Here is a 25,590-nt window from a genome sequence, read left to right on the forward strand (position 1 = left end):
GCATAAACACGGGCCTATAACCACTATTACTCTCTCAGCTTAATCTCTTTTTGGCGATAAGGTTATACACAGCTGTATGTTATAATAGCACTGGACCGTAGAGTATTAAACAAAGTTTATGGCCTTAGAGATTAGATCAGTGTAAGGCATCTCACAGCTCTTAAAACATCAGCAAACATGCTCATATTTTAGTCACATGTCTACCACGTGACGTCTCCATGAGGTTGCCAGATTGTCCCACATTTTAAATCCTTTTCTACAGCACTGTTGATCCAGCCAATGACAGTCATCGGATCCAACTAATGAACTAACAAATAAGCTCTTCCAAGAGTGAACTGGGGTAAAAGACGACAACAGGCTCTTTAGGGCTGGATCACAGGTCCATAACCTAGAGTAGCCCTGCCCTGCTCCAAACTGTGGCCTTTCCCAGGCAGGCAGTATATAATACAAGGCCAGGACTAAAATAATAGTCAGCAGCTTTACTGAATTAGTCTTCAGGTATTTGTAATGTAGTAGGCATGTTTGTGTTTTGCTATATCACTGTAGCACACCTCACCTAGCACATGAGGATCTAGTAAGTAGGTTAGTATAGCTGGGTCTACATTAATAAAACACTTTTAAAAAATATTTTGTGAAAACTCTTAAAGTGATAAAATGTTGAGAGGTTTGTCCCTTATTTGCCAGCTGTTCTTAAGAAGAACAATACAAGGTTCTACACAAATTTTGAAATTCACCAATGTTTTTACAATTGTTCAGGTTATAGTGACACAATACTGTTGTTGTAACAAGCACTTTTTGCAACAGTAGAACAGGCTACCGACAGGTAAGAATCTGAAAATGTAAGAAATTCACGACTAATAGTACCCAACTGGATCTGTTTTTTGATCCTGCAAAATTAAAAATATAGTGAGGTTAACACTAAATTATTTTTTTAAATACCAATTGTTTTAATATTTTTTCTTTTTTTAAATGGTAAGAAAAGTTCTTTGAAGAAGTTTGTAGTTTTAAGTTAAGAATAAAAAACTAAATCTAACACTTTCTTTTTTAAGACATATTTGTGGAAGACATTTGAGGAAAACAGTGAACATAATGTAGTTCAGACAAGCCTGGTCCAGTGCTGCAAGTAATGATTATTAATGGACTAATCCGTCCATTATTTTCTCCTTTGGGTATGTCTCCTCTATGTCATCTAGCTTTCTCTATAGCTTTAAATTGATAGAAACAGTTGAATTTGGGATTTAAATGCTCATAAGGTATCTAAATATAGAATATGCTAGTGAGAAATTTATATAATCTGTAAACTTCATATGAGAGAGAGTGACTGAAACTCTATCCAGGAGCACCACGTTCTCAAACACACTTCAATTCAGTGAGGGCTTCAGTGTCTTAAGCATACCTTATATATTTAACAATACTTTTACACAGTTTGTCATATTAATATTCCGCTATAGGGACAGTGTCATGTATCCGGATTACCCATTATTGGCAGGAAAATCCTTCACTTTAGTCTAGGATTAGGTTTAATCTGGGCCTGGGAAACGTGACCAGAGCGAATCCTTTCCCTTTTGTGTGTGTGTGTGTTAAACTAATCCTACGAGACGCACGAGGGTTTATATCAAACGGATCTGGCAACCGCATCCCTTCAGTTGCTGCGTGACGTTCAGCTCCAGCCATTTTGAGGTGTTTGTTCAGAGACGCGCGTTTGTTTTTCTGCACAGGCGTGCGGGGAGAGGAGAGCGGGCACTCGGCAGAAGAACGACTCCAAAGACATTTTACACAACCAGTGTGTGATTATGGGTCCACCGAGAGGCAAATCCAGCCGTTTATTAACCGAAAGACGGGAGAATTTCAGCTGGTTTGTTCATTTATCTTGACATGGCATGGGTGGCTTGGTCGGTCGGTCTGTGACGACGGAGGAAAACAACGCAGCAGCGGAGCGGAGAGAGGAGCCGGGCAGAAACTAGAGGAGAAGATAGAGAGAGAGGGTTCATTTTAAAGATTCTTAGATATTTATACTCCACAGCAGAAAAAACAGAGCTGTGGATTATTATTCGGAAATAATAGATAGCCATACAGTTACTGCGGTTACACTGATAACAAACGAACAAACGATACAAAAACAATGATGACGATAAACTCGCGAGATTATGAGTAACGTTAGGTTAACTCCTAACAGGTTAGCTAGCTTAGCTAACTAGCCTAGCTTACTTAAAACCACATATAGACACGTACAAACGGTTCCCCTTTCTATCTGCGGGCAGAGCCGTTGCGACAGAGACCTGAAAACAGGAAGAAGAACCTAAGGGCAGAAATGTAGTTAGCTTAGCTAACCTGCTAGCTATTAACTAATAGTGAGGCCTTTGGCTAGACAGCTGTTAAAAGTCAGTCTCAAATGTAGCTAAGGCTAACTAGCCTAGCTGACATTAAGTCAACTTTGTGTGTAAGTTAGTTAGCTAACTATCGGCAAGGACCGCTGTGTACGGTAACTGTGGGCGAGCGTCAGTAACGCAGCTAGCGTTTGCTAGGTTAACTAGTTACGTGTCTTGGCTAGTTAGCTAGCTTATTAGCTAGCTAGCTTAGTTAACTACAAATCCGAGTTAAGTTTCGTTAGCTAACCTAATAACTCGTTACCTACTTGGCTAACGCTAGCTAGGCAGCCAAAAGGAGCCTGAAATGGAGACCCACAGCAGCGGTGACACTACGGCAGACCGTGGGCCGACCTCACGGCCTTAAACCCCAGCATGTCCAGCAGTTTCTGTGTTATTGTAGCTAACTACCTGGTGCCAAAAGCCTCCAGGCATCTTACATTTCTCTGCCATGGTCGCCTTTAACCCCCAGTCATTCACTCCTGCGTTACTGAGGACAGTTTAGTGCAATATGAACACAAACCAGACGCGTCATGGAGGAGACTCCAAAGTCCGCAGCAGCAGCAGCCAGGTCTCCTAAAGGTCTCGTTTATATGAATATGACGTTTTAAAAAAAAAAAACTTCAGGTCGATTTGTTCAACTTAAGCCAACTTCAGGGATCTAGTTAATTAACTACTTCTCCACTCAGCCAACTAGCTAGTAAACTATGTAAAAGAATAAGAAGAAAGCAGCCGTGGGCATGTCGTTCGTTTGTTTTGACATTTGCAGTTAGCTCGGTTTATTATAGCTAACTTACATCTATAAAGAGACGCAGATTTGAGACCTATTTGAGTTTCTCTGAGCTCTGAACTGAAGTCTAATCCTTATTAGTGAGTTATTAGTACTATAACTAATACATTTGGCCTGTCATTCAAACATGGCGTGATAATTCACACACATGATAAATTGTTGAGCCCCATGTGCACTCGCTACCCAGCCTGATCTAAACATGACTTGATTTAGTTAAAAAAATGTCTTGATCTTGGGAGATTTTGTTTAATTAGAATTAGTGTAAATTAACGTTACTGGTAGTGCCGGATATTTCTTTTCTTTTCACTGTTTTTACAAAAGTAAAGCAACGCAATTTGAACATCGTAGCCTATTCATAGAAGGCACTGAGATAAGGGGAAGTTTGGTAAAAGTTTACAGAGAAAGAAATAAATTCTACACAACAATGGGAGACCCAACATCTCGAAGAAATCAAACGAGAAACCGACTCCGAGCCCAGCTCCGGAAGAAAAGGGAATCTTTGGCTGACCAGTTTGACTTCAAAATCTACATAGCCTTCGTGTTTAAGGAAAAGGTGAACTTGCATACCTTGTGTCACTTGCTTTATTGAACTGGAATTTAATCATGTCTAATGTTAAAATGTTGTGTTAAAATGTTAAAGTGTTGTTACACTGCAATCTTTGCACTTCATTTGGATTGTTTGCACAGACTGAAAGCTGGTTATTATTAGAGTGAAGTCGTGGGAAAATAAATAGATGAACCATTGCTTTAAATCATGAGTGGGGAACTGTGGGTCAAAGTACGTAATCTAAACTTGGCATTTATTCAGGGGTGTCATCTCTGTACAGAGGAAACAATGGGAAATTAAATGCTATGTGCAATATTAACATTTGTCTTTATGGACCTTATTTCATAAAATGACACTTGCAAAAAACATCTCTAAAAAAAGCAGCTTGCAGAATGTACCTTAGTAGAAAAAACATTTCTTAACCTTCTGTGGTTTCACAAAACCGTATTTTTTATTTGTTTGTTGTGTGAAATGTTGACTATACAAAAGCAACTAATTTAAATAATCAAAATGTGTAAAACTGTGTAAAAGATATTTTGCTTAATTTATTCAATAAAGGTGTAAAGAATCATACATAAGATCTAAGATACAATATTATCCTTAAAATAAATCTAATGCATAACAGCTTGGTCATGGATCTAATAATGTATTTTTCTTCTGTGCAGAAAAAGAAGTCTGCTCTTTTTGAGGTTGCTGAGGTGGTTCCAGTCATGACCAACAACTATGAAGAAAATATTCTCAAAGGAGTGAAGGATTCAAGCTACTCCTTAGAAAGTTCTTTGGAACTTCTTCAAAAAGATGTTGTGCAGTTGCATGCCCCTCGCTACCAGTCAATGCGCAGGGTAAGTGTTTGGGGCTAAAGGAAATATATATACTGTTTTTTTAAATAACCATATTAATTTATAACCTTAATAGAGATGAATAGTAAACACATACATTCTGGACTGATTCTCTCATTGTTCATTACAGTATCCTTAGAGAACATTTGAGATTAATGATTTATTCAGTGTATAATAGAGAGTACTGTCGTCTTGGGTCTTTGTATCTAGGGTCTTTTCACTATTAATGCAGGGACATATATTGCATCGATAAATTATGATTTATTAAACATTTCATGCATTTTATGTGGTAGGTTGACTACTAGACTCTATGGTTTACCTTTTTTAATGTTCCCAAAACCTGTAGAGAAATGAGATCTGGTGATTTGTTTAATTTTGAAAGGAAGACACATTTTGATGTTTATTAGCTCATTCGGTTGCAACAGAGAAATTCATATGAAATACAATTACAATTAAGTTCATAATGTTTAATGGAATCTATTAGTTCAGGTGTCATGTCCAGTGAATAGTTCTGTGATCTCACCTTGCTTTTTGAATATGTAAAGGATGTAATAGGTTGCACCCAGGAAATGGACTTCATCCTATGGCCCCGCAATGATATCGAGAAGATTGTCTGTCTTCTGTTCTCCAGATGGAAGGGTGCTGATCATGAACCATTCAGGCCTGTTCAGGTGACTGTTTCCTTTGTGCAGTAGAATTTGTGCTTTAAACAATGTGTATAAATGTAATACTAACGCATTCTTTGTGTTTTTGTTGAAAGGCGAAGTTTGAATTTCACCATGGAGACTACGAGAAACAGTTTTTGCATGCTGTTGGACGCAAGGACAAGGCTGGGATGGTTATGAACAACCCAAATCAGTCAGTGTTTCTTTTCTTGGACAGACAGCACTTGCAGGTTGGTCTTTTTTAAATCAGTTAAAATGTAGGAACATAAACTTGTGTGTATTTACACCATAGTTATTTTTCTGTATGTTATTTTTAACAGACTCCAAAAACCAAGGCCACAGTTTTCAAGTTGTGCAGCCTCTGCCTCTACCTGCCGCAGGATCAGCTGACCTGTTGGGGGGTTGGAGATATCGAAGATCACCTTCGTCCATACATGCCAGACTAGGAGAGACATAGATGATTCCTCCCAAAGCCACTGAAGCAAGTTGACCTCATTCACATCCCTCAGTTGAATAGAATTGAACTTGTGCTTGGAACTCTCCTTTTTGTTAACCACTCATTTTCATTCTGAGGTTAATTTAGTTGGCTTTTTTCCATATTCCTCCTACCAACCAGTTTTGGTTTGGTTCACTCATTTACTTTTACCCTTAACCTGTCTGCTTTTATTTGAACTTGCACGAACATTGTTTTTGAGTGGTTGTTCTCTTGGAGCAGCACTGTCAACAGCAGTCACAGAAGAAACTCTTTATATTGGGGGATTAAAAAGCAAACTGATGCAAGTGGTTCCTTAAATATGGGCCTCTTGGACTGTTTCTGCTATCAGTGACATGAGTGGATAGTTAACTTGTCTGAATTTGTGGGGGGAAAAGGATAGTAGTAAGAGTAATGACAATCAGTGACAGATGATCAAACACCCTGCATAGTCTTGGTGAAAAGGCTAGTTCTCCTAGATGAACAATACTTAAATTTTATTTTGGTGTAGACATTGCTTATCATTTTCAACTGCCTGAGTTTTGCTGGACGTTTTATTTGAGTGTCATTCCTTGCCTGTAAGATGTCAAACTTTTCTTCATCGTATGTTTTTGTAATTTCTGGAAGAGTGGTGCCAGATGGGTTGGAGATATTAAATGTGGATTCTAGATAAGCTGTTTGGCATTTCTGAAAATCAATGTTACCAGTCATGCAATTCATGTAATATTCATTCATGCGACTGAGACCTGATTTTGTTTTTTGGTGGTGGCTATTCAGTTGGATACTAATGCTTTAAGTTCATGTACTTATCAAAATTATTTTGTGGGGGGGAAATTGCGCATCATTAAACTTTGTTTGATTTTTTTTTCCACAACCCCCTTTATGAATACTAAGAATTGCAGAGCTTGGAACTTGGTATCTGTAAGCCAGCTTCGTTGGGTAATAAAGCATAAGATCTACCCACCCTTCTCACTGTAAATCTCATAGGTTCATCAGAAGAGATTGCTGTGTTCATGACTTGCTTATTCTGTTTGTCTTTCAATAATTCAACACTGCTAAACATCTCAATACAGTGCAAACATTAAAAATCTTGTTGTGGTACTTTATTATAACTCTACACATTATGTACAGCACAGTGTAACAAAACATCAATTTTTGAGATTCAAGATATGTTTGCAATTAGCTGCCAAGATGCTTTGTGTGCCGGCCCTGGGCAATTAGTTTTCCATTAGCTTTGTTTATCAGATCCACAGTTGTAAATGCCAGAGTTCTTCCTTCCTTTAACACCTGGGCTGTGATCACAACATCTTCTCCAACTTTGGCTGCAGTCATATACCTGTCAATACCACAATCTTTAGCTGTTAACTGGAGTTAAGTATATACATTCACTGAATGCAATTTATTAGGACGATCAATTGTTCCTTCTAATTAAAGCATTGTTTAATTAGCATACCATGTAATAGAATAAAAAAAGGATTTCCATACAGGCCAACAGCTTCAGGTTCGGGGGGAAAAAGCCATTTTTATAAGAGATACCATCAGAGAAAAGCAAGACTGAAAGTAATACTGCAGTAACTCCTCAGTACTACTGTGGAATGTACACGTCTAAACAAAAAGCTGAGGCTGCACTGATGCTCCTCAAAACTGGACAGCTGAAGACACAGGTGTTAAGGTTAGAATCTGGCAACTTGAGTCGACAGTCTAAAGCCTGTGGGGGTGGAACGATGTGGATATTTCTATTGAGACATTTTGGGCCTGAGGACACTGATCAATCATTTTTTGAATGCTAAAACCTGTTAAATTATAATTATTGCAAATCGTGTTTATAGATTCACTGCCATCTGTAATGGCTACTCCTAATATGATAATGCACTGTATCACAAAGCATATCCTTACGTGATGTTCATGTCCACGCTGACCCCTGGGGCGCCTCTCTCGGTGTACATCAGTGCAGTGGTGGAAATGATATCGATCAGAGTAGCGGTCATTCCTCCATGCAGCATCCCTAGTCGGTTTGTGTGCTCCTCTTCCACCTTCATCTCACAGATCACCTTACCAGGAGTAGCTGACACCAGTTCAACCTGTTGGAAAATTTTGTACAACATGCATTTTTCATATAAAAAAGGCGTAATATGTAAACATAGTTTACATTGTAACTTCTGTTTCTTCTCTTCCACATAATTCTACCTCAAAATCTATATTTCTGCAGAATCTATATTGTTTTTTTTCTAATAAGTTAAGAGTAAAGTGCCATGGAAATACCATATTTAAACATTTAAGCTAAAATCTAAACTGTAGAATGGCTTCTTCTTGCTTTATCTGTGTTTAAATGTATTTGTATTTTTTTTTATAAACTATGAAATTGAATATAAACTTTACAGACAAGGTATACTGTTTTAAAACAGTGGTTTCCAACCCTGGTCCTGGAGTATGGCCTACCCTCCACATTTTAGTGGTTTCTGGCTCCAACACGTACTTAGACAATATTCTATGGCAGTAAGGCACCCAGATAAGTCTGAATCAAAGTTTATTATATTAATCTAACCCTCTTTAATAAAGTGTAAATGCTAAACAACAATACATAATGACAACTCATCTATACTCATGACTAGTAGTGAACTGTTTATACTTTGGCAACGACAGGTAATAATTTTCATTTTCATTCCAAGACATTGATCACTATACTGCCCTATAAGTGAGAGAACATGGGCAGCAAGGCATTGAGTCAGTATTTCTTTATTAAGTTTGAGGCACAGCCACTCTAGCCTTTGTAATTCTATAACAGAGCCTTTTATCTCTACATTGCCTTCTGAGACACAGAGGGCATTAACTTAGCTACTTACTTCTTGCTTCAAACACAGCACCACTACCTTTAACTCAAGAACATTTTTTAATGAGCTAATTTTTTGGATCGTTGAGTTGGGAGTAGGGAAAAAAACTAAAATGTGCAGGACATGGGGTCATCCAGACCACAGTTTGACTGGTCTGCGAAACAAAGAAACTGGATGCATTCTAAATAGATGGAGTGCTAGTTTTGGGTGTGTAGTTGTGGAGATTAGATTGTTGACAGTATAAAGTCCAGTGTTTATTAGCAAGGTAAGCCAAGCATTGACATTTTAAACCAGTATTTTCTGAAGCATGGACCAGGTGTCACTTTGCCCTGCATATTTAAGATGTTAGCCTAGATGTTTTCAACACCCAACTCAGAAAGATTGTTAATGAGCTGGTTAGCTGAATCAAGTGTGTGGGGAGAAGGAAATAGGTAAGGATAGGTGTTTGTGTGAATTCAATATTTATATTTTTTTATATTCAATTACCAGAATTATATCACTGTAAGAGAATGCGCTTTTCTAATAGAAGTCCAGCTAAATAATTAAACAAAATGATGTTTTTAACTAAAGGGTTCTATTTTAATAAATATATGTATCTAACTATTATTTTTCTAACTTGATAATATAGGGCTGTGTTAGGAGAAGAAAATAAAATAATTGTTATTTGAGAAATAAATTGAAATAAACTAAAGCAGTAAAACTTCAGATACCAAACATGTGTTGGCTAACTGACTGTATGTGGGATAAGTGACAAATCAGGCTCATTAGATTTTTTTGTTAAACTTTTTTTTAATCATTTCATGTAAACACAAAGTGGTGTCAAAAACGATAGTTGCTGAAATGCAAATGCTGCACCGTAGCTCTATTTTTTTCTAGTTTTTGTATACAATACAACCAAACAGCATGAAATAGATACATTATTAGGTCAAATTCACAGCATATACAACCAACGTCACAAACACATAAAAAAACATGAACAAACCATGAACCCAAACAAACAGAAAAAAATAATAAAATTAAAGTAAAACTTTAAAATATCCATGGATTTATAATTTATTTATATTTTTAATGTATTTTAAATTACTCAGTAAGTGTAAATAATTATTAAGGTCTGAATGAACAAATGTTTGGAATCAGGGTATCTTTTTAGCGAATTTCGTATTGTGTATATAAAAACAATTGATCTACAATTATAATTAAATTTACTATAAATCTCTCCTTTTGGTCAAATAAATAGTCACACTATATACTGGGTTTTTAGGGGAATTTCCTAAACCAACCTCCTGTTCAAGTCTAAAAAATGTAAAAAAAAAAAAAAAAAAAAAAAAAAGAAAATACACACAAAAAAAGTGTTTAATGGACTCATGAGGAATTGGATAGGCCACTGCACTGCAGTAAAACCAGTTTAACAAGACTAACAAAACATGCAGCTGGCCATTGCTGACAATATTCACAATATGAAGTTACATAGCTTTAGAACACTGTATAAAAATCCTCATTGCCAAAAAAAAAACAACGTGATGATTTTAAAAGTAAACACCAATAGCTATAAGTCATGTCAGCTCCAGAAATAAATCACAGATATATCCACATTTCTCTCTGTTATTAATAAAATATAAGGAAATAAATACATTAAAAGAGAGAAACATAAAGATGTAGCCTTGAATATGTTCTGTTTGTATTATTTAAGTTTACGTTATTATATGATAGGTTACGTTAGTATAATAAGGTAGTTAAAGTTGTTTTGGGCTCCTCCTCCTCAAGGTTGCTCACTCACCTTGTTTAAAACACGGTCAAACCCCGGCGTGTCCACCATGGTCCGCAAAACCTGTCTCAGTGTGTTTAGAGACAAAAAAGCCATCGCAGCTTTGATTTATATCACAAACTAAACAAACCAGGTCCAGAACTATTGTAAAATAAAGAGGTGAAATCTGACAGGAATCTCTTTCACACTGAAGACCTGCCTAAAATTAAAGTCCCTATTTCTATGAATGTCTATTATTTTTTAAACGTGGGCACATTTTATGTTTTAATCTGAAATATTAAAACAGCGCCTTTATTTTGTGTAGAATACGCAGATATGCATACATTTATATTTAATATACCTCTGTAAATTATTTTTTATTAATACAATAAGGAAATATGAGGACTTGTATTATAGAAAGTAGCCGAACCTCCGCTCCGTCAACCAACGTGCTCGGCTAGCAACATCGAAAGCCGTTAAATGGGTCTGAGTATTATATATAGGGTGAAAAAAACAACACATACAATATTTGTATCACTATAAGATAAATTAACTATTCATTATTATTTAAAACAAAAATACTACTAATAATACTACTACTACTACTACTACTACTACTACTACTACTACTACTACTACTAATAATAATAATAATAATAATAATAATAATAATAATAATAATAAATCTATGGATCTAAACATTATTTTTCTAACTGGATAATGTAGGGGCTCTGTAGATTTCACATCTATCCTCGACATTTAATTAGTTTGGTGAAACGTGAAAGTATGAGAATTGTTACACTTGTCTGAATCTGAATTCAGCTTTTTGCTGATTTTATTTTGTTCCATTTTTAATGTACAGCAGATTTTCTGTATAACCCCTCTGTGGGACTCGGTGTGTTTACAGGAGCCGCCGCTAGATCGCACCAGTCACAGTTCTCTCTTCGTTTACTCGGTTAGTGCAGCAGTGCGCATGTCCGCCCGTCTCACAAATATAAACAAGACTTATCGCTACATGATCAGAAGAGCCGCTACAGAAATAACACGGTAAGAATATAAACGCTTTAATACAGAAATGAGGCGCTGTCTTTAGAGAAAACCTGTACTAAACACGTGTAGCTGTGTGTACCCGTTATCCTCGGCTGACTGTGGTGTTATGTAGCACAGTGTAGCACAGTGTAGCACAGTGTCGCTAGGCTGGGTGAACAGCCTGTTATGAACTTCGCTACTTAACATTTGTTAACTTTAGTTGTTTAACGCTAGCTAACCTAGTGAACGTTACCTGGCTATTGAGAGAACTGAATATTTATTGTATATAAATATCAAGTCTAAAGTCTAAATCATTCAGTATCTGTTCTTATTAAAACGATAAGCTTCTTCACATATCGTGTTATAGTTAGCTCGCTAACCGCATCAATAGCTAGAGAGTCAGCTTAGCAACTCAGCTAAGGTTGTAATGATCTGTGTTTTCCAGATCAATTTATCTACGTTTATTTAAATATTAGGTCAGACTGACTTTAATACCGAGCGATATTAACTCCTTAGTCCAGCTAACCGTATAACTGAAATGTAAATCCTTGTGTTTCTGTCATTTAGAAGCAAATCAGTGGGTAAGAATCCTTTCAGGACTGTTTTGTAAATATTTATCCTAAATATATAGTTAACCTACGTTTATTTATAATTCATGGGATATTGACAATTCAGTATTAATTCATAAGATGTGAGATTAAAGTGAATGTGCCGGAATGTTGACTTTAAAACAACTTTATTCAATTTCTATTTTATGTTATGTTATGTTATGAAATGGTGTTGATAATTTATATTTTTACATTCCAATTTTAGTATCTGAATATTCTTATTAATTAAAATATCACTGCTTTTAAAATTAAGTATGTTCGTCCAATCAAATTGTCATTATATCATACAGTCCCTTCCATACGTTTTATAACACTGAGGCCAATTTATTTCTGCTGTAAATGAAAACATTTGTGTTTGACATTAAAATATGAATATAAAAACTATTTAGAAGTCAGCTAAATCTGTCTAAACCCACCCATTGTTCTTGTGCACAAAGGTATAGGAACAGATTAAAATAAATTAAAGTGAATAAGATTTATAATTTAAAATAAATTCTTTCCTACCAATAAATACATCGCATCTGTGACCCACTGACCTAACTAAACTTTCCATTCATTTTGTTGTGCTGCTTTTTCCAAACAGTCTATGGTCATTATTTGTGCAATGGCTCTGATTGATTTTCCATCTTCTCTCAGAAAAACAGTTGCTTGTTTTTTACCCATAGACAGCTCTATGGGTTTCATATTGGTTACTCCTCTAACTTTAAATGCACAGTCTGCAAAGATAAAACCCAAATCTGAAACTGAGTGTAACCATCCAGCACTATTTATTGTTTGAATAATCAACATCAGGACACACCTGGGCAACAGAACACACATGACAGTCAAATGTTTCAGCACTTTTGCTCAAAGAAAAAATGGGTGGGTTCATAAAGAAGGTGCTATCCTATGAACTATGTTTCAGATTTAGGTGTTATTACTTGGAAATAAAAGCGGAAATGTAATTATTTTTTTCTCATTCGTATTTTAATGTCAAACCCAAATGTTTTTAATCTACAGTGAAATTAATTGAATTGGTCTCACTCTTACAATACTTTTAGAGGGGATTGTATATAAATGGTGATAAAATGATTTCACAACAATTTCTGAGAGAGCTTATTGTTCAGAAAAAAAGTCACAGGACATGCAGACAATTCATGTCAAACATGTAATACTACAACTTGCTTAATACAAAAAGAAAATTCCTACTATTCTCAGTTTCCATCACATGTTGCGTCAACCAGAGAAAGATTACATCTGCCCAATGTTTTTATTTTACTCTTATGTTTGAAAAACAAAATACAAGTGGCATAATTAATATCATTACAGGAAGGACTTAAGGACAAAATCTGATTAAAAAAATCCTGTCATTTGTAATTTTGCATTAAATATCTCAGTGTCAGTTTTCTCATTTCCTGCAGCCCTACTCAGTGGAGTAGAAAATCTAACTAACTTAGTTAACTTATTTAGGTTCAAAGATGCATGTGTTTGTTAGCATGCTGGCGAGTGCAATAAAACGTAGTGTCTGATATAGAACCCACAGTGTTCTTCTGCCAGCTGGACCCAGCAAGAATGACACTGACCTTAGTAGAAATTCTCATACTATTATAACCCAGATAAGAGCTTAAATATCAAACAGCACACATCACAGGTTCAGCCTTTTTTAATTGTCATCATTATTAGCTAGCACATTTAGATTGATAAAAGTATATGTAGAAATACCTTACAGCACAGACGCAGCCTAAATCCATGTCTGTTGTGATCAACATCTCCTCAGACAAGCAGAAGTTAGATAACTAGCGGTCAGTGTCCTCCTGCCAAGCACACGAACCGTTACGCAAGAAGGCGTTTTCTGGGTTAAAGTTAATCAGGGTTAGAGAAAGCTAAAATGTTACTCACACTCTACTGAATTTTCTAAACGTTTAACAATGTTCTTAGATTTAGATTTTTAACTTTGTTGAAGGTAAAGTCTACGAATAACATGTTTATTTTTTTTTTTCAATCTGTCTTGTTGCTGTTGTTTTTCTTACTGTGACACTTCATTTGTGTTCTAATTATTATGTATTATGTGTCCAACTAGAAAAGCAGTTCAGGTTAAAATGTTCAGTGTGATGAGTCTAAACATATGTAGGTTATTAAAGCAAATATGTGTAAATCAAACAAACCACCCAATGATTTGTAAAGTCCTTTGCTTGTGCAGTTTAGTTTACTTGCAAACATAACTGAAGTGCACAGAGTGGAGAGTGAATAGTGCACTTTGAAACTTGATTAAGCAATGATTGGTTTGTTTGGTTACAGATTATTTAGAGTGGTTTATCATGTGGGAAAGTTCAGCTGGCAAAGTATCCTCTTAGGCTTATACCTGGAGTTTGTTCTTTAGGTTTATACTGTGACATCCTCTCTTTTCCTTGCTTACGTTAACAGCATTTAGAAGACACTCTTATCCAGAGCTTACAGAATTACTTTACTGTCCAATCAGAAAATATCTGTAACTAGTGTGAATAGACTGGAATCCAAATCTCAGATACTGCTAAATAGAATAAAATCAGCCCTGATCCCTAGATCTAAAGAGATAAGTAATACTCAACAGCTAGATACAAACAATACACCCTGAGTGAAATAAAGGTTTCACGTATTTTACTTCATTTTTGGAAGGCCCATCACAGTCCCTGTTCATATGAACGTATCCTGTTTGTGTTATTGCCCCCAGCGCTGGGACAGAGAAAATGTCAACCACCTCTTTTCAGACTGTCTGCTGGGTAGCTCCAGTCTCTGAGGTCATCAGCAGTAGGTTAGGAGTGAGGTGAAGAGAGTGCCATTTGAACCGAACCAGCCATAGTCTGTTGGATTGCTCAGACCAAATTACATTTTAATGTCTGGATTTAGACATCAGGCATTCTGTCATCCAGACAACCAGAAGACATTTATCCGCTACCTTTTTAAAATTAAATTCAATTCAATTTTATTTATATAGCGTTTTTACAACAGAAGTTGTCACAAAGCAGCTTTACAGAGAAACACAGATCCACGCCTCTTATGAGCAGCATCACAGAGATACCATTTTTTATGGTGACACAGTGGCAAGAAAAAACTCCCTTTAAGAGGAAGAAACCTTAGGAGGAAGCAAGACTCAGTCAGAGAAACCCTTCCCACTCGGGTCAAGCCGCTCAGTACAAACAAATAACAAACAACAAACGAATAACAGAACAAAACAAGAGTACAGAGAGATAATGTGACCTACAGCTAATGTAACAGGTGCTAATTTATGAATGTAAAAATGTTATAGGCACATAATGGAGAGAAAAGGACAGAGAAAAGTGTAGATGCTTGTTGTCCACACATCTTAAAGGAGCTGTACTTGAATAGGGATGCAAATAATGATCATAACGGTACTCGGATTATTTTTACAAATAAATTATTAGTCAACAATTATTTCTGCCATGCCCTCTATCTCTGCTTCCTGTGGCTATGGTTTCTGTTCCTAGCCTTTCTATCGCTTCAAAATGAAAGAAGAAAAAAAAAACAGCTGAACGTGGGATTTAAATGTGTTTTAAAAATTACAAATGTATATGATTTTATTTTTTATTTAAATACGAAATGTTCTTATATTTAGTAAGAAATGTGCAATATGTCGTATTTCTAAATTGTGTATAAACTGTGTTCCTGTCCTGTTTCTGTCCCCAGCACTTTGTATAGTGCGGTAGTGTTGCAAGTTACCAATTAGTCAACACTGAAATTTGAAGTAAAAAAAAATGGTATAATCATTGTAATAGATTGTGAACAAATCGTTGCAAAAAGTTGAATTGGGTCCAGGTAAAAATTGGGTCTTAAACATCGGCATCAGTTAAAGCAGCTCCATGGAGGCTCAAGGTGTTTTTAGGATCATGTAATAACCGCAATAACCATTTTTAGAGCAATAAAAAAAAAATCTTCAACTTTGGAGATTATTTTTGTCATTTTAATTCTACTCATATAATAAAAAATAACATGGTATTGTAATATAAATAAAAATTAAACATTTAAACTAAATAAAACCTAAATAAAATACAAACACTCTTCGTATGTCTTAATAGTAAAAATGCTTGAGGTAAAGTCCATGTATTGTATGATAAGTCAGTAATGTAATTATCAGGACAGGCCTATTTATAGGGCTGGATTTATGACCTTTCAGTGTGATAATTGTAGAGTTAAATAAGTTCCTGTGTGTTTAGTATTTTTCTGATATTCTATTACTGACCATTTACTTCTATTTATCAGGTGCAATCATGGGGAAGACACTGTCCCACCTGCCTAAGCCGATGTGTCACGATGAGTCCCACGCCAGCCTGACCTCTTCACCTGAGTATAACGCCATGCAGACTGAGGACAGCAAGTCTGGTGGAGACGTGTCTCAGTTTCCATATGTGGAGTTCACTGGTAGAGACAGCGTCACCTGCCCGACATGCCAGGGCACTGGGCGGATCCCACGAGGTGAATAATAAAAATAATAGTATATAAATTGCTCAAAACTTAATAATACACTATGATGTGTTGGTTTGGATCTTATCTCTAGCTCAAACTGTTTATACAGCAGATTTTTGCGGCCATATGTTTTTACCTGTTGTGTTTATAATTAACTGGTCCATGGATTCAAATAAATGTGGTCAAATCGCAATAACATCTGTTCCAGGGATAGTTTACATATGGGCAGCTATCTCATTTTTAATCATTGGTGCATGTGACTGGTTTTCATGCAGGTCAAGAAAATCAGCTGGTGGCATTAATTCCATACAGTGACCAGAGGCTGAGACCAAGAAGAACGTAAGAGATTTTTTTTTATATATAAAGCTTTTGTTTACTTGCTTTACACTGACTGTATAATTTACACCAAGCTAACAAAACGTTAGAAACACTAAGAGGTAAAGTAAAAGACACTAATAATCTTTATCTACAGTTGCTTCTGTTAGGAGGTGGGATCTGCATGTTAGGCAGAATATAAACAGTAAATTCTGTAAATTAACAAACTAACTACTTCTAACCTCATTTCATTCTTCCCCTCCTTCACTCCTCTATCCTATTATTTCCCTTTGACCTCCTTTAGGCCCTATCTAAAAATGTTTTTACCTTTAACTTCTATTACTTTTGTACTTCATTATTGTAAGTCGCTTTGGACAAAAGCATCTGCCAAATGTAATGTAATATAATGTAATGTAAATTGATCTGTTAAAAGCACAAAAAATGGGTGTAAGAATCTCACACCTACAGTTTGACAAAGGTTCATGTGTTTGTTAAACTGTACTTTATTCTGTACATTGGTTTTAGTTTTCAGTGAGTGGACTACATCCTGTCGTCATCACATCTGTGGGCTGTGTCTTTCTATACTTGGCACTGATTGGTTTGTAGAATGTTGGCAGTTTAGCAGATTGCCTTTCAGGTTTCAGTATATTGCAATATATTCTGCCTCCTGCCAGAATTCGACTGCCGTTTTCATGCCACGCAGAATAATGAGCACAATGAATTACCCTTTGATTCCTTTAGTTTTCTGTTTAGAAATAAGAGTTTAATCTACTGTTAGAGTCACCAGTGTAATTTGTTGTTCTAATACTGCTGCATTATGTGTGTATATGTAAAGGGGAACCTGATTGCGTTATAACACTGGCTCTTTTTTATCATGCTGAATGGGTGACAGTTGCCTGCCTCACCTTGCTGTAAATGATCCTAAAGTCTGAACCATCTAAAAAAAATGCTTTCATGATACAGACAATCTAGACCATGGTTCAGTTGATCCAGAAATAGACCCTGGTCTGGATTTTGGTTCTTTGGTTAGGATCATGATTTGCAGAACCATCAGACAAAGCTAAAAAGAAAAAGAAAAAAAATGGTTTAGACTAAACAAAGTAGTTATGAAAGCATTCTTAGACACTTTAAAAAGGGCAAAAATTGATGGCTAAACATGGTCAGAACATCTTCTAAATGGCATGCAGGTCCAGTGGGGTGTTCCTGGGTTCCTGGTATGCATTAGTCAGCACCTACCTGAAGGATGTGCTACTAATGTCTCTGAGGTCCTGTCCACTCCATGTGTTAAATGGTCAGATCTGTTTTGGCAGTACAAACAGGACTTGCTTAATATTAGGCAGATTGTACTAATGTAATGGCTGATCAGTGTAAGTTGAACATGAACTCTTAACTTCAGTTTGTGGAATTTGACTTGCAAATGGTATGATTCTTTCAAAGCAGTGCTTTGTTTATTCATCTATTTTAAAGCTGTAGCAGTTGAGAGAATTGTACAAATGTGTGGTGTGGATTATGTATCCAAGATCCAGATTTACTTATAAATCTGTTATGCTTAATTGTGTGTGTTCCTATTAATATGAATTATTTGATCATTTGTATTTTACAGAAAGCTGTATGTGACTGCCTCAGTTGTTGTGTGCCTGCTGCTGTCTGGGCTGGCAGTGTTCTTCCTCTTTCCCCGTTCCATTGATGTGAACTATGTGGGGGTGAAGTCTGTCTATGTCACCTATGACCAGGCCAAGCGCATTGTGTATCTCAACATCACAGTAAGCTCCTCTCAGTTCTTTAATTTAACTATTATTTCCACTAAAGCAAAAATCTGTTTGCACTTGCTCTTTAAAGTTCCTTCTGCATTACACATCAATGAACAGTACCTACGACAGAATGACATATTAATTTTAGCATTAAAATTTAGTAATGTTTAATAATGATAAAACTAGTGTCAATTAATTAAGCTGAGACATTACTTAACCATTTAATAATGTTTAATACTGTCGTACGTTTTGTTGTTTGTGACCCTTATTGTAAAGTGTTAATAACAAAAAGCTAAATCTAGCTTTGAATTAAAACTTTTAATCTATAATGTTTGATATTAATTAACTGTGTTGTGTTTTTCTGTAGAATACTCTGAATATTACCAACAACAATTACTATTCGGTGGATGTGGCCAACATCACAGCACAGGTGCAGTTCTCAAAGACTGTGATTGGAAAATCTCGTGTCAGCAACATTACTACCATTGGTCCCCTGGATATGAAGCAGGTAGGTGTATTCTCTGGTAACAGACTTTTTAACGCTAGTAGTGTAAAAACAACAGTTGTAATCATGTAATGTGTTGTTTTACGTAACTTCCTTGTAGGGATGTAAGAAAAAATCGATAAATATCTAAATATTGTGATATTATGGTTTACAATACTTATTCTCAAAAACACAGTATTGATTTTTAATTAGTAATTTACATGTATTGTGTAAATTGGTGTCCGACTGTCATACTGTCCTTTTGTGTTGATTTTAAGCATACTGTGACTTATTTTATTTTTAATTTTTTAATAATAGCAACATATTATATAACATATTGAATCGTAACCCCTGTATTGTGATATGTGTTAGATTGCCAGGTTCCTGCCAATAGCCATTTCTTTAAGAGGTTCAGTAGTTAGAGTGCTGGGTTATTGATCATTAGTTCTTAGGTTTCCTTCTTGTGAAAGTTTGTCACTGATAAGTCGTGTAGTGTGCAAACTACAACCACTTAAAGATTGGTGTAATACAATGATATAACGACCAGTCAAAAGCATGTAGTGTGAACCCGGCAATACCTCAAACAAATTTCTATCGTCCCTAAAGAATTCCTTGAAAAAATTCAATATGGATTCATTAAGCAACAGATACTGACTTTCTGATCCTCCCTATTTTCAGATTGATTACATGGTGCCCACCACTATAGCAGATGAAATGAGTTACATGTAGTAAGTATGCCTGCCTCCTCCTCTTTAAACATCAATCCACATTAGATAATGTGTCAAAAAATAGTTTATTCTAAACAAAAAAATATCTTTTTTTCCCCCAGTGACTACTGTACCCTGCAGACCATCAAAGTGCACAACATTGTGGTGATGATGCAGTAAGTATATCACTCTGAAGAAGGATATCCTCTGAATATTAATAACACATTCCACCAGAACATCCAACAGTAACAGAAATGTTCAGTATAACGTAAAGTACATAAGGCTGAGTGAGTTGTTTTGACTCTTGTTTGCAGGGTAATGGTCACCACAACGTATTTTGGCCACGCTGAACAGGTGTCTCAGGAGATGTACCAGTATGTGGACTGTGGGGGCAACACCACACTGCTGCACGAGTACAACATGAGTGCATCACCTCGATCAGACTAGCGCTTCAGCTTGAGGGTTCATTGCATCCATTCCTTTTCTCCTTGAGTCACTGCATCTTTGATCTCAAGCCCTCTCTATATTCCGTTAAAGAACAGTCAGGGTGGTTGTTTAAATCATATATGATGCACTTTATTTTCAGACCTCCACACTGATCACTACACTTCTTCTGCTTCTTAAGGCTGGTTTATACTTCTGCGCCGAGTCAGTGCAGAGTCTATGGCACACGCATTATTCTGCACTTAAACTGTAGGTGGGAATATGAGACTCGGCAGACCAATCACAGCTGCTGCTCTCTGCGTTGCATGATGCCTAATTACATTTCTGAGGAGGTGTGCTTCAGGCGACACCACAGGCTACAGGGTGGATTCACTGCAGAAGCATAAACTGGCCTTTAGGCTATTTTCAGGCTGCAGGAAAATCAGGTTTATGTCTCAAATCAATTGGGATGAGCGTTATTTTTAAGTAATCAGATCGAATCAGATTTGCATGTCCAGATATCACAAAGGTATCTGTGTGGGTAGCTGTGCTAAAGGAGAATAGTGTAATTAACTGACCTTTGGGTCCCCGCAATTCTGTCACTCTGGATTTGATGTGATCTTTGTTTGTGAAAAAAATAGACACCTTGAAATCCAATTTGAGTGTCCAGAGCATCCAGACTGAGATTTATCTCTACAAATCCAATTATAATTTCATTTTTAAACCACCTCCAAATGTGGTTTGGGTCCGATTTTCAAAAACATGATTTCATGTGGTTTCTGAAAGTCCAGACTATCAAAAATTAATCTGGCTACAATCTAGATATGGCAAAATTCTGATCTGTTCTGGCAGTCTGAATATAGCCTTATAACGGCGCAAGTAAACCACTTCAGACTAAACCACTCACATCTGCGTAGGAACATTTCCTTTAATTTTGACAAAAACACTTTAGTTGCAGAGATCACTGATAACACTCCTAATGTGTCTAATATTTGTCTAATAACTGATGTTGTGTGAGTTTTACAAACCTGCACATAAGTCACAAAGTATTGTTACTCTCATATTTGTTAACATTAGTGAAGGACCTTCACTATAGGTCATGCATGGTTTGGGATCATTTTTAATGTTATTTGCAGTTTTGTGTTTATTTAATAGGTATAAATATTTATTAGATTAATAGTTTACCTCAAAGGAGTACTAGTCTCTTACCCCATAGAGTTGGTGCGTTTTTCAGCTTGGATTAGACAGTGTTGTCCTCTGGAGGGTGAGGCAGTGCACTACAGGTCAATTTTAAATGTTCCAACTTTTTGGTGCTCAAATTACATTTCTCAGTTTATAAGCTGTGCAATACGTGGCTAATGCCATGAACAAAGCACTCATTATAACACTGTTCAAAAAAGAAATTCAAATGGAAAAGAAAACATATTCTGGACTCGTTGCATTTAATAAAGGTATTGATTATATTAAGATCTATTTCAAATCAAACATTTCACACACAAATGTAGGAAAATATCATTTGTGGATTTTGTTACATTTTGATAAATATTGTTTGCTCTCTGAGAGTCTGATATGTGATGAATTAAATAGAATCACACATAGAGCTTCACTAATAGCAATACATTTTAACATTATTTCAACCCCAGATGTGAATAACACAACATTTTTAACATGTTTTAATGACATTATTCATCAGAAAGATGCTGAGTGAGATCCTAAAGATGCTACAAAGGGTTCTTTAAAGATACCAAAGATCAGCATTAATATGGAGTTGGTCCCCTTTGCTGCTTTTAGAGCAGGTGTGGAGCTCTGCAGTTATTGAGGCATTGGGATGTCTGCTATGTTACTGCACTGTACTTTTTAATACTTTTCAGCACTTAGACACTCTGCTCTGCTACTTTACATAATCTGAGACTTCATGGCTGAGTTGCTGTGGGTCCTAAACGCTTCCACTTTTCAGTAACACCACCCACAGTCCAAGTCCAGGCTTCAGCCAAGGTGGACTGCGTTTATCTGCCCATACCTCATGAAAGGCTGATCCAGGCAGGGTTAGATGTGATTTCTCAGTTACCCAGAATTCTCTGCAGATATAAAACAATAAGTGGGAAAAAGTACAGCACTATTAAAATTGTGCCTGGTAGAAGGATTTCTCATAGGAGAAATTGGTTTAAATGTTAAATTGGTCTAAAGACAGACATTTACACAAAATTAAATGCAAAGGAATATAAAAAGTGAAGTTTTACAAGCACATACATTTCACACTTCCATTGCAAAAGGAGGGATCTTTCTGGTGGCATCTCCAAGCAGTCCTAACAGGACCGTCCTATTATTTAGAACCAGCCCTTCCTTGACTGCAGCCTAGATTTTGGATTGCAGTTACTGTTAATGTGTAAAGAAAGAAGCTGATTTAAAGTCTCTTCACCATTTTGAAGGTTCTTTTCTGTGGCATAATTTAAAGAACCCTTTGTAGTAATGTTATTATTAATAGTATAGGTGAGAGAAAGCTATTAACCGACACTAAATACACTAATAAGAGTAGGCACTGTATGTTTTGTATGGAGTTTAAGTTTTACTGGACTTGGCTTGAGGTTTGCTACACTACATGTTCATATGAATTACCTTTAGTTGATTAAACTGCTGTTGAAATGATTGTGTGGGAATTACTAATTCACTGAGCTCTTGCCTTGAGTTGGGACATAAAATGAATGTGTTTAACTAGTTACAGGTCTTTGAGCCAGTGTATTTTTCCTGGGAACCAAATAAGAGTATAAAAAAGTACAAAGGTATCGGCAGTATGTGGTGTGCCAGCAGGTATGTAGTAATAAACAGCAGAGTTTGAAAATGTAAATACAGATGTTTTCCAGACTGTAACTATTGCTATATGTTTGAAGTGTTGTTTTAGCTTCAGCTTTGTTCTCAGAACTCTAATGAAAGAAATTAATGTTTATAGATGATGGAAATATCACTAATGTAAAAGATACAAACGCACACATAGTTTTGCTACATGTTCATCTGAAACATATTTTCTTGGCATGAATAAAGGTCTAAATCCTGTTGTGACTTTTGCTTCTGTTCTGAGTCTGCATTAACATTTCATATAAAACCACGTCTGGGTTTTGAGTACTTTGCCCAGGGCAGAAAATGGCAGATGTGTGGCTGACAGTGAGGAACCGACTCATGCAAAACCATGTTACAGCCATTGTTGCCTCAGGCATGGAGGAAGTATGCTGAGTGGGTTTTATTCATTCTGCACGGCTCAGTGAAGTGTTTTCTCTGTGCTACAGCCTGAGGTCTCTATCATCTGCAAAATGTGAAAATGAAAGAATCTTGAGCATCTCAGTCACAGAAACTGTGGGTTTGGGTTAAATCCAGAATCCATGAGTTAATAAAGACGCCTAGATTCCTAGTAACAGCTGTTGTCTTTAGGGGGTTTCTTAAGAAGCAGGCATTTAAAAAACATTTCTGCTGAGCAAAATTAACTGTAGCGTTAAGTTACCTGGTTAACAGGGAAATTCAGCTTTGTAAAATACCTCCCTGATTAGAGCAAGACATAAATGATTACAGTAAATAAATCAAATCTGATGATCATAGAGACTAATCAATCAAGCAAACACGTCTATTACCATTTAAATAATTGCATTATCATACCATCTTGTATATAGATGGTCAGGCATGAGAGTTGACTTCCATAGTTGGTTAAAAACCTAAACTTATTTTTTATGTTTTTTTTTTGTCTTACATTATTACATATTGGCCAGTTGGCAAAATATCTTAAAAGTTTATCTTTCCATTTGCAGATAATCAGTCACAGTAAACTACAGTATAGGATGATAATGTAGGCTGGTCAACAAGTAAGGTACTCACATTAAGTTATATAATCACATCATCACAGAGTATCATATGTAATTAGTCTGATATAAGGAACTTAATTACATATGTAATTTGTGACCAATAGTTATGTATGGCTAATATTTATTAATTTTACCAAAATTATTTATTATGTTATATTATTCTGCCAATTGGCAAAATGTTGCAAAAGTTAATCTACCATTCACAGAGAAAACTACAAAATATGTTCATTAAACATCCAGAGATGAATCTAAAGAGCTCATTTTTAAACTCGTAAATTAAAGACAGTTCAATCCTCTAGATTTGACCTCTCTCCTGTCATTATGACAGTCTACCACAAGAGGGATCATTTCCTTTTGACTGAGGCCTTAATCTACAGGCTGCCCAAGAACAAACAGCAAGAGGAAGGGTACCGTGTTCTCCAGAGACTTCTTTTTTTTAAGATAACAGGTTACTATAAACACCATTATTTAGTCTGTACTTCTCAATGTCTTCCTGAGAATCCTTGAGATAGCTGAGCACTGATGTTCTGAAGAAGAGTAAGTGTCATATATCACAGTGGAATCCTCTAATTAAAATCAAACATAGACATTTTTCAGCAGTTCAGACCACATATTTAACCCATTTATGGCTTTGAACGACACACGTACACTAGTCAATAGGGGCAGCATGCACGCGCACACACACACACACACACACACACACACTCAATGCACAGGGAGCAATGGGTTAGGGCAGCCTGGCTGCAGGTTGTCATTCTAAACAACCAGCAGCTCATCCTATTCCACTGGTTTAATCAGATGGTCAGTCTCCAAACAACTGATCACATGTGCTTCTGTTTGGCTTGAATGAAAACCTGAAGCCACACCATTGCCAGTAAGATTATAGCCTACACCCCTGAACTCTGGCTGTCTTCATCTTCACTCCAGCCATACTTCCTTCCAGTCCAGGGGATCAAACTGATGATCTTAACTTCTCAAAATCTTCTTTCTAACATACAGGCCATGTCTCATATTGTTAAAGGTCTCATTTAATCGTTTTTTCATTCATTTCAGTCGTGGTCTCTTGTATGAATAAAACCCATGTGAGCCTTTTTTTGTGAAAAAAAAGTGCTCCGGTGTTTCTATTTAGCCCTGCTTTATTTCAGTGAATAAGTGGTCCCTAAAGAAAGACAGATTTTGGGCTCTTACTCATGAATATTCATACATGAAAACATATCTCCTCTGATTGGATAACAGCACTGCAGCAGAGAACGCCTACCTGCTCCCTCCCCCCTGCCAATTTTACAGCTCTAAAAATGGATAAAGGACAAAAAGTTTTCAGCAATACAGCCTTAGTTATAAAAATATAGCACTGAGTGCTAGGTAAAGCAACTAAAAGAAATGTTATCAATGCCATGGTGCGAGCGGAGGCTCCATCCTCCTGATCGACTCATTTTTCTGAGGCTTTTTTTTTCTTAGCTACTGCAAACAATGGAGGATGAGGAACAGGTTCATATGCAGCATGCATACTCAACTTAGGCCTATGGTATTTCACAAAGAACAAAAAAGTGATTAAATACATAAGTGATTAATAAATCAGACTCTGGTTTGTTTCCACTCCTGCACCCAGACATAGAGCCTTGAGCAGAGAAGGACTCGGTCCAGTCTCAAAAGAACTGTGTAATGGTTTGTTAGTGATGATAATGTGATCCGACCTTAATCCACTTTAATTATCCGGTGTACTCTTTAAGA

General features: G+C 36.3%; 3 protein-coding genes across 4 annotated transcripts; 2 read left to right on the forward strand and 1 right to left on the reverse strand.

The window, feature by feature from the left end:
• The first annotated feature begins 1,637 nt into the window (after positions 1–1,637).
• c3h6orf62 (chromosome 3 C6orf62 homolog) lies at positions 1,638–6,638 on the forward strand. The gene is made up of 5 exons (XM_007249294.4): positions 1,638–3,709; positions 4,369–4,545; positions 5,088–5,213; positions 5,303–5,437; positions 5,528–6,638. The coding sequence occupies exons 1-5, from the start codon at positions 3,581–3,583 to the stop codon at positions 5,651–5,653; spliced, it is 693 nt and encodes a 230-aa protein (XP_007249356.1). The 5' UTR covers positions 1,638–3,580; the 3' UTR covers positions 5,654–6,638.
• A 129-nt stretch (positions 6,639–6,767) lies between these two features.
• On the reverse strand, positions 6,768–13,682 carry acot13 (acyl-CoA thioesterase 13). Of its 2 annotated transcripts, none has more exons than XM_007249296.4 (3): positions 13,598–13,682; positions 7,576–7,760; positions 6,768–7,015 (listed from the first exon to the last, which is right to left on the reverse strand). In XM_007249296.4, the coding sequence occupies exons 1-3, from the start codon at positions 13,637–13,639 to the stop codon at positions 6,859–6,861; spliced, it is 384 nt and encodes a 127-aa protein (XP_007249358.1). In that variant the 5' UTR covers positions 13,640–13,682; the 3' UTR covers positions 6,768–6,858. The 2 variants fall into 2 exon arrangements, with proteins under 2 accessions (XP_007249358.1, XP_022538914.1); XM_022683193.2 differs by lacking the exon at positions 13,598–13,682 and adding an exon at positions 10,288–10,767.
• tmem106bb (transmembrane protein 106Bb) lies at positions 11,174–23,068 on the forward strand. Its single transcript, XM_007249297.4, has 8 exons — positions 11,174–11,301; positions 16,128–16,340; positions 16,607–16,670; positions 18,250–18,409; positions 18,765–18,905; positions 19,560–19,609; positions 19,711–19,764; positions 19,903–23,068. Exons 2-8 carry the CDS (start codon positions 16,136–16,138, stop codon positions 20,033–20,035), a joined length of 807 nt encoding a protein of 268 aa, XP_007249359.1. The 5' UTR covers positions 11,174–11,301; positions 16,128–16,135; the 3' UTR covers positions 20,036–23,068.
• Positions 23,069–25,590: the final 2,522 nt, after the last annotated feature.

The sequence above is a fragment of the Astyanax mexicanus genome, chromosome 3 (assembly GCF_023375975.1).
Source record: "Astyanax mexicanus isolate ESR-SI-001 chromosome 3, AstMex3_surface, whole genome shotgun sequence".
Lineage (NCBI taxonomy): Eukaryota > Metazoa > Chordata > Actinopteri > Characiformes > Acestrorhamphidae > Astyanax > Astyanax mexicanus.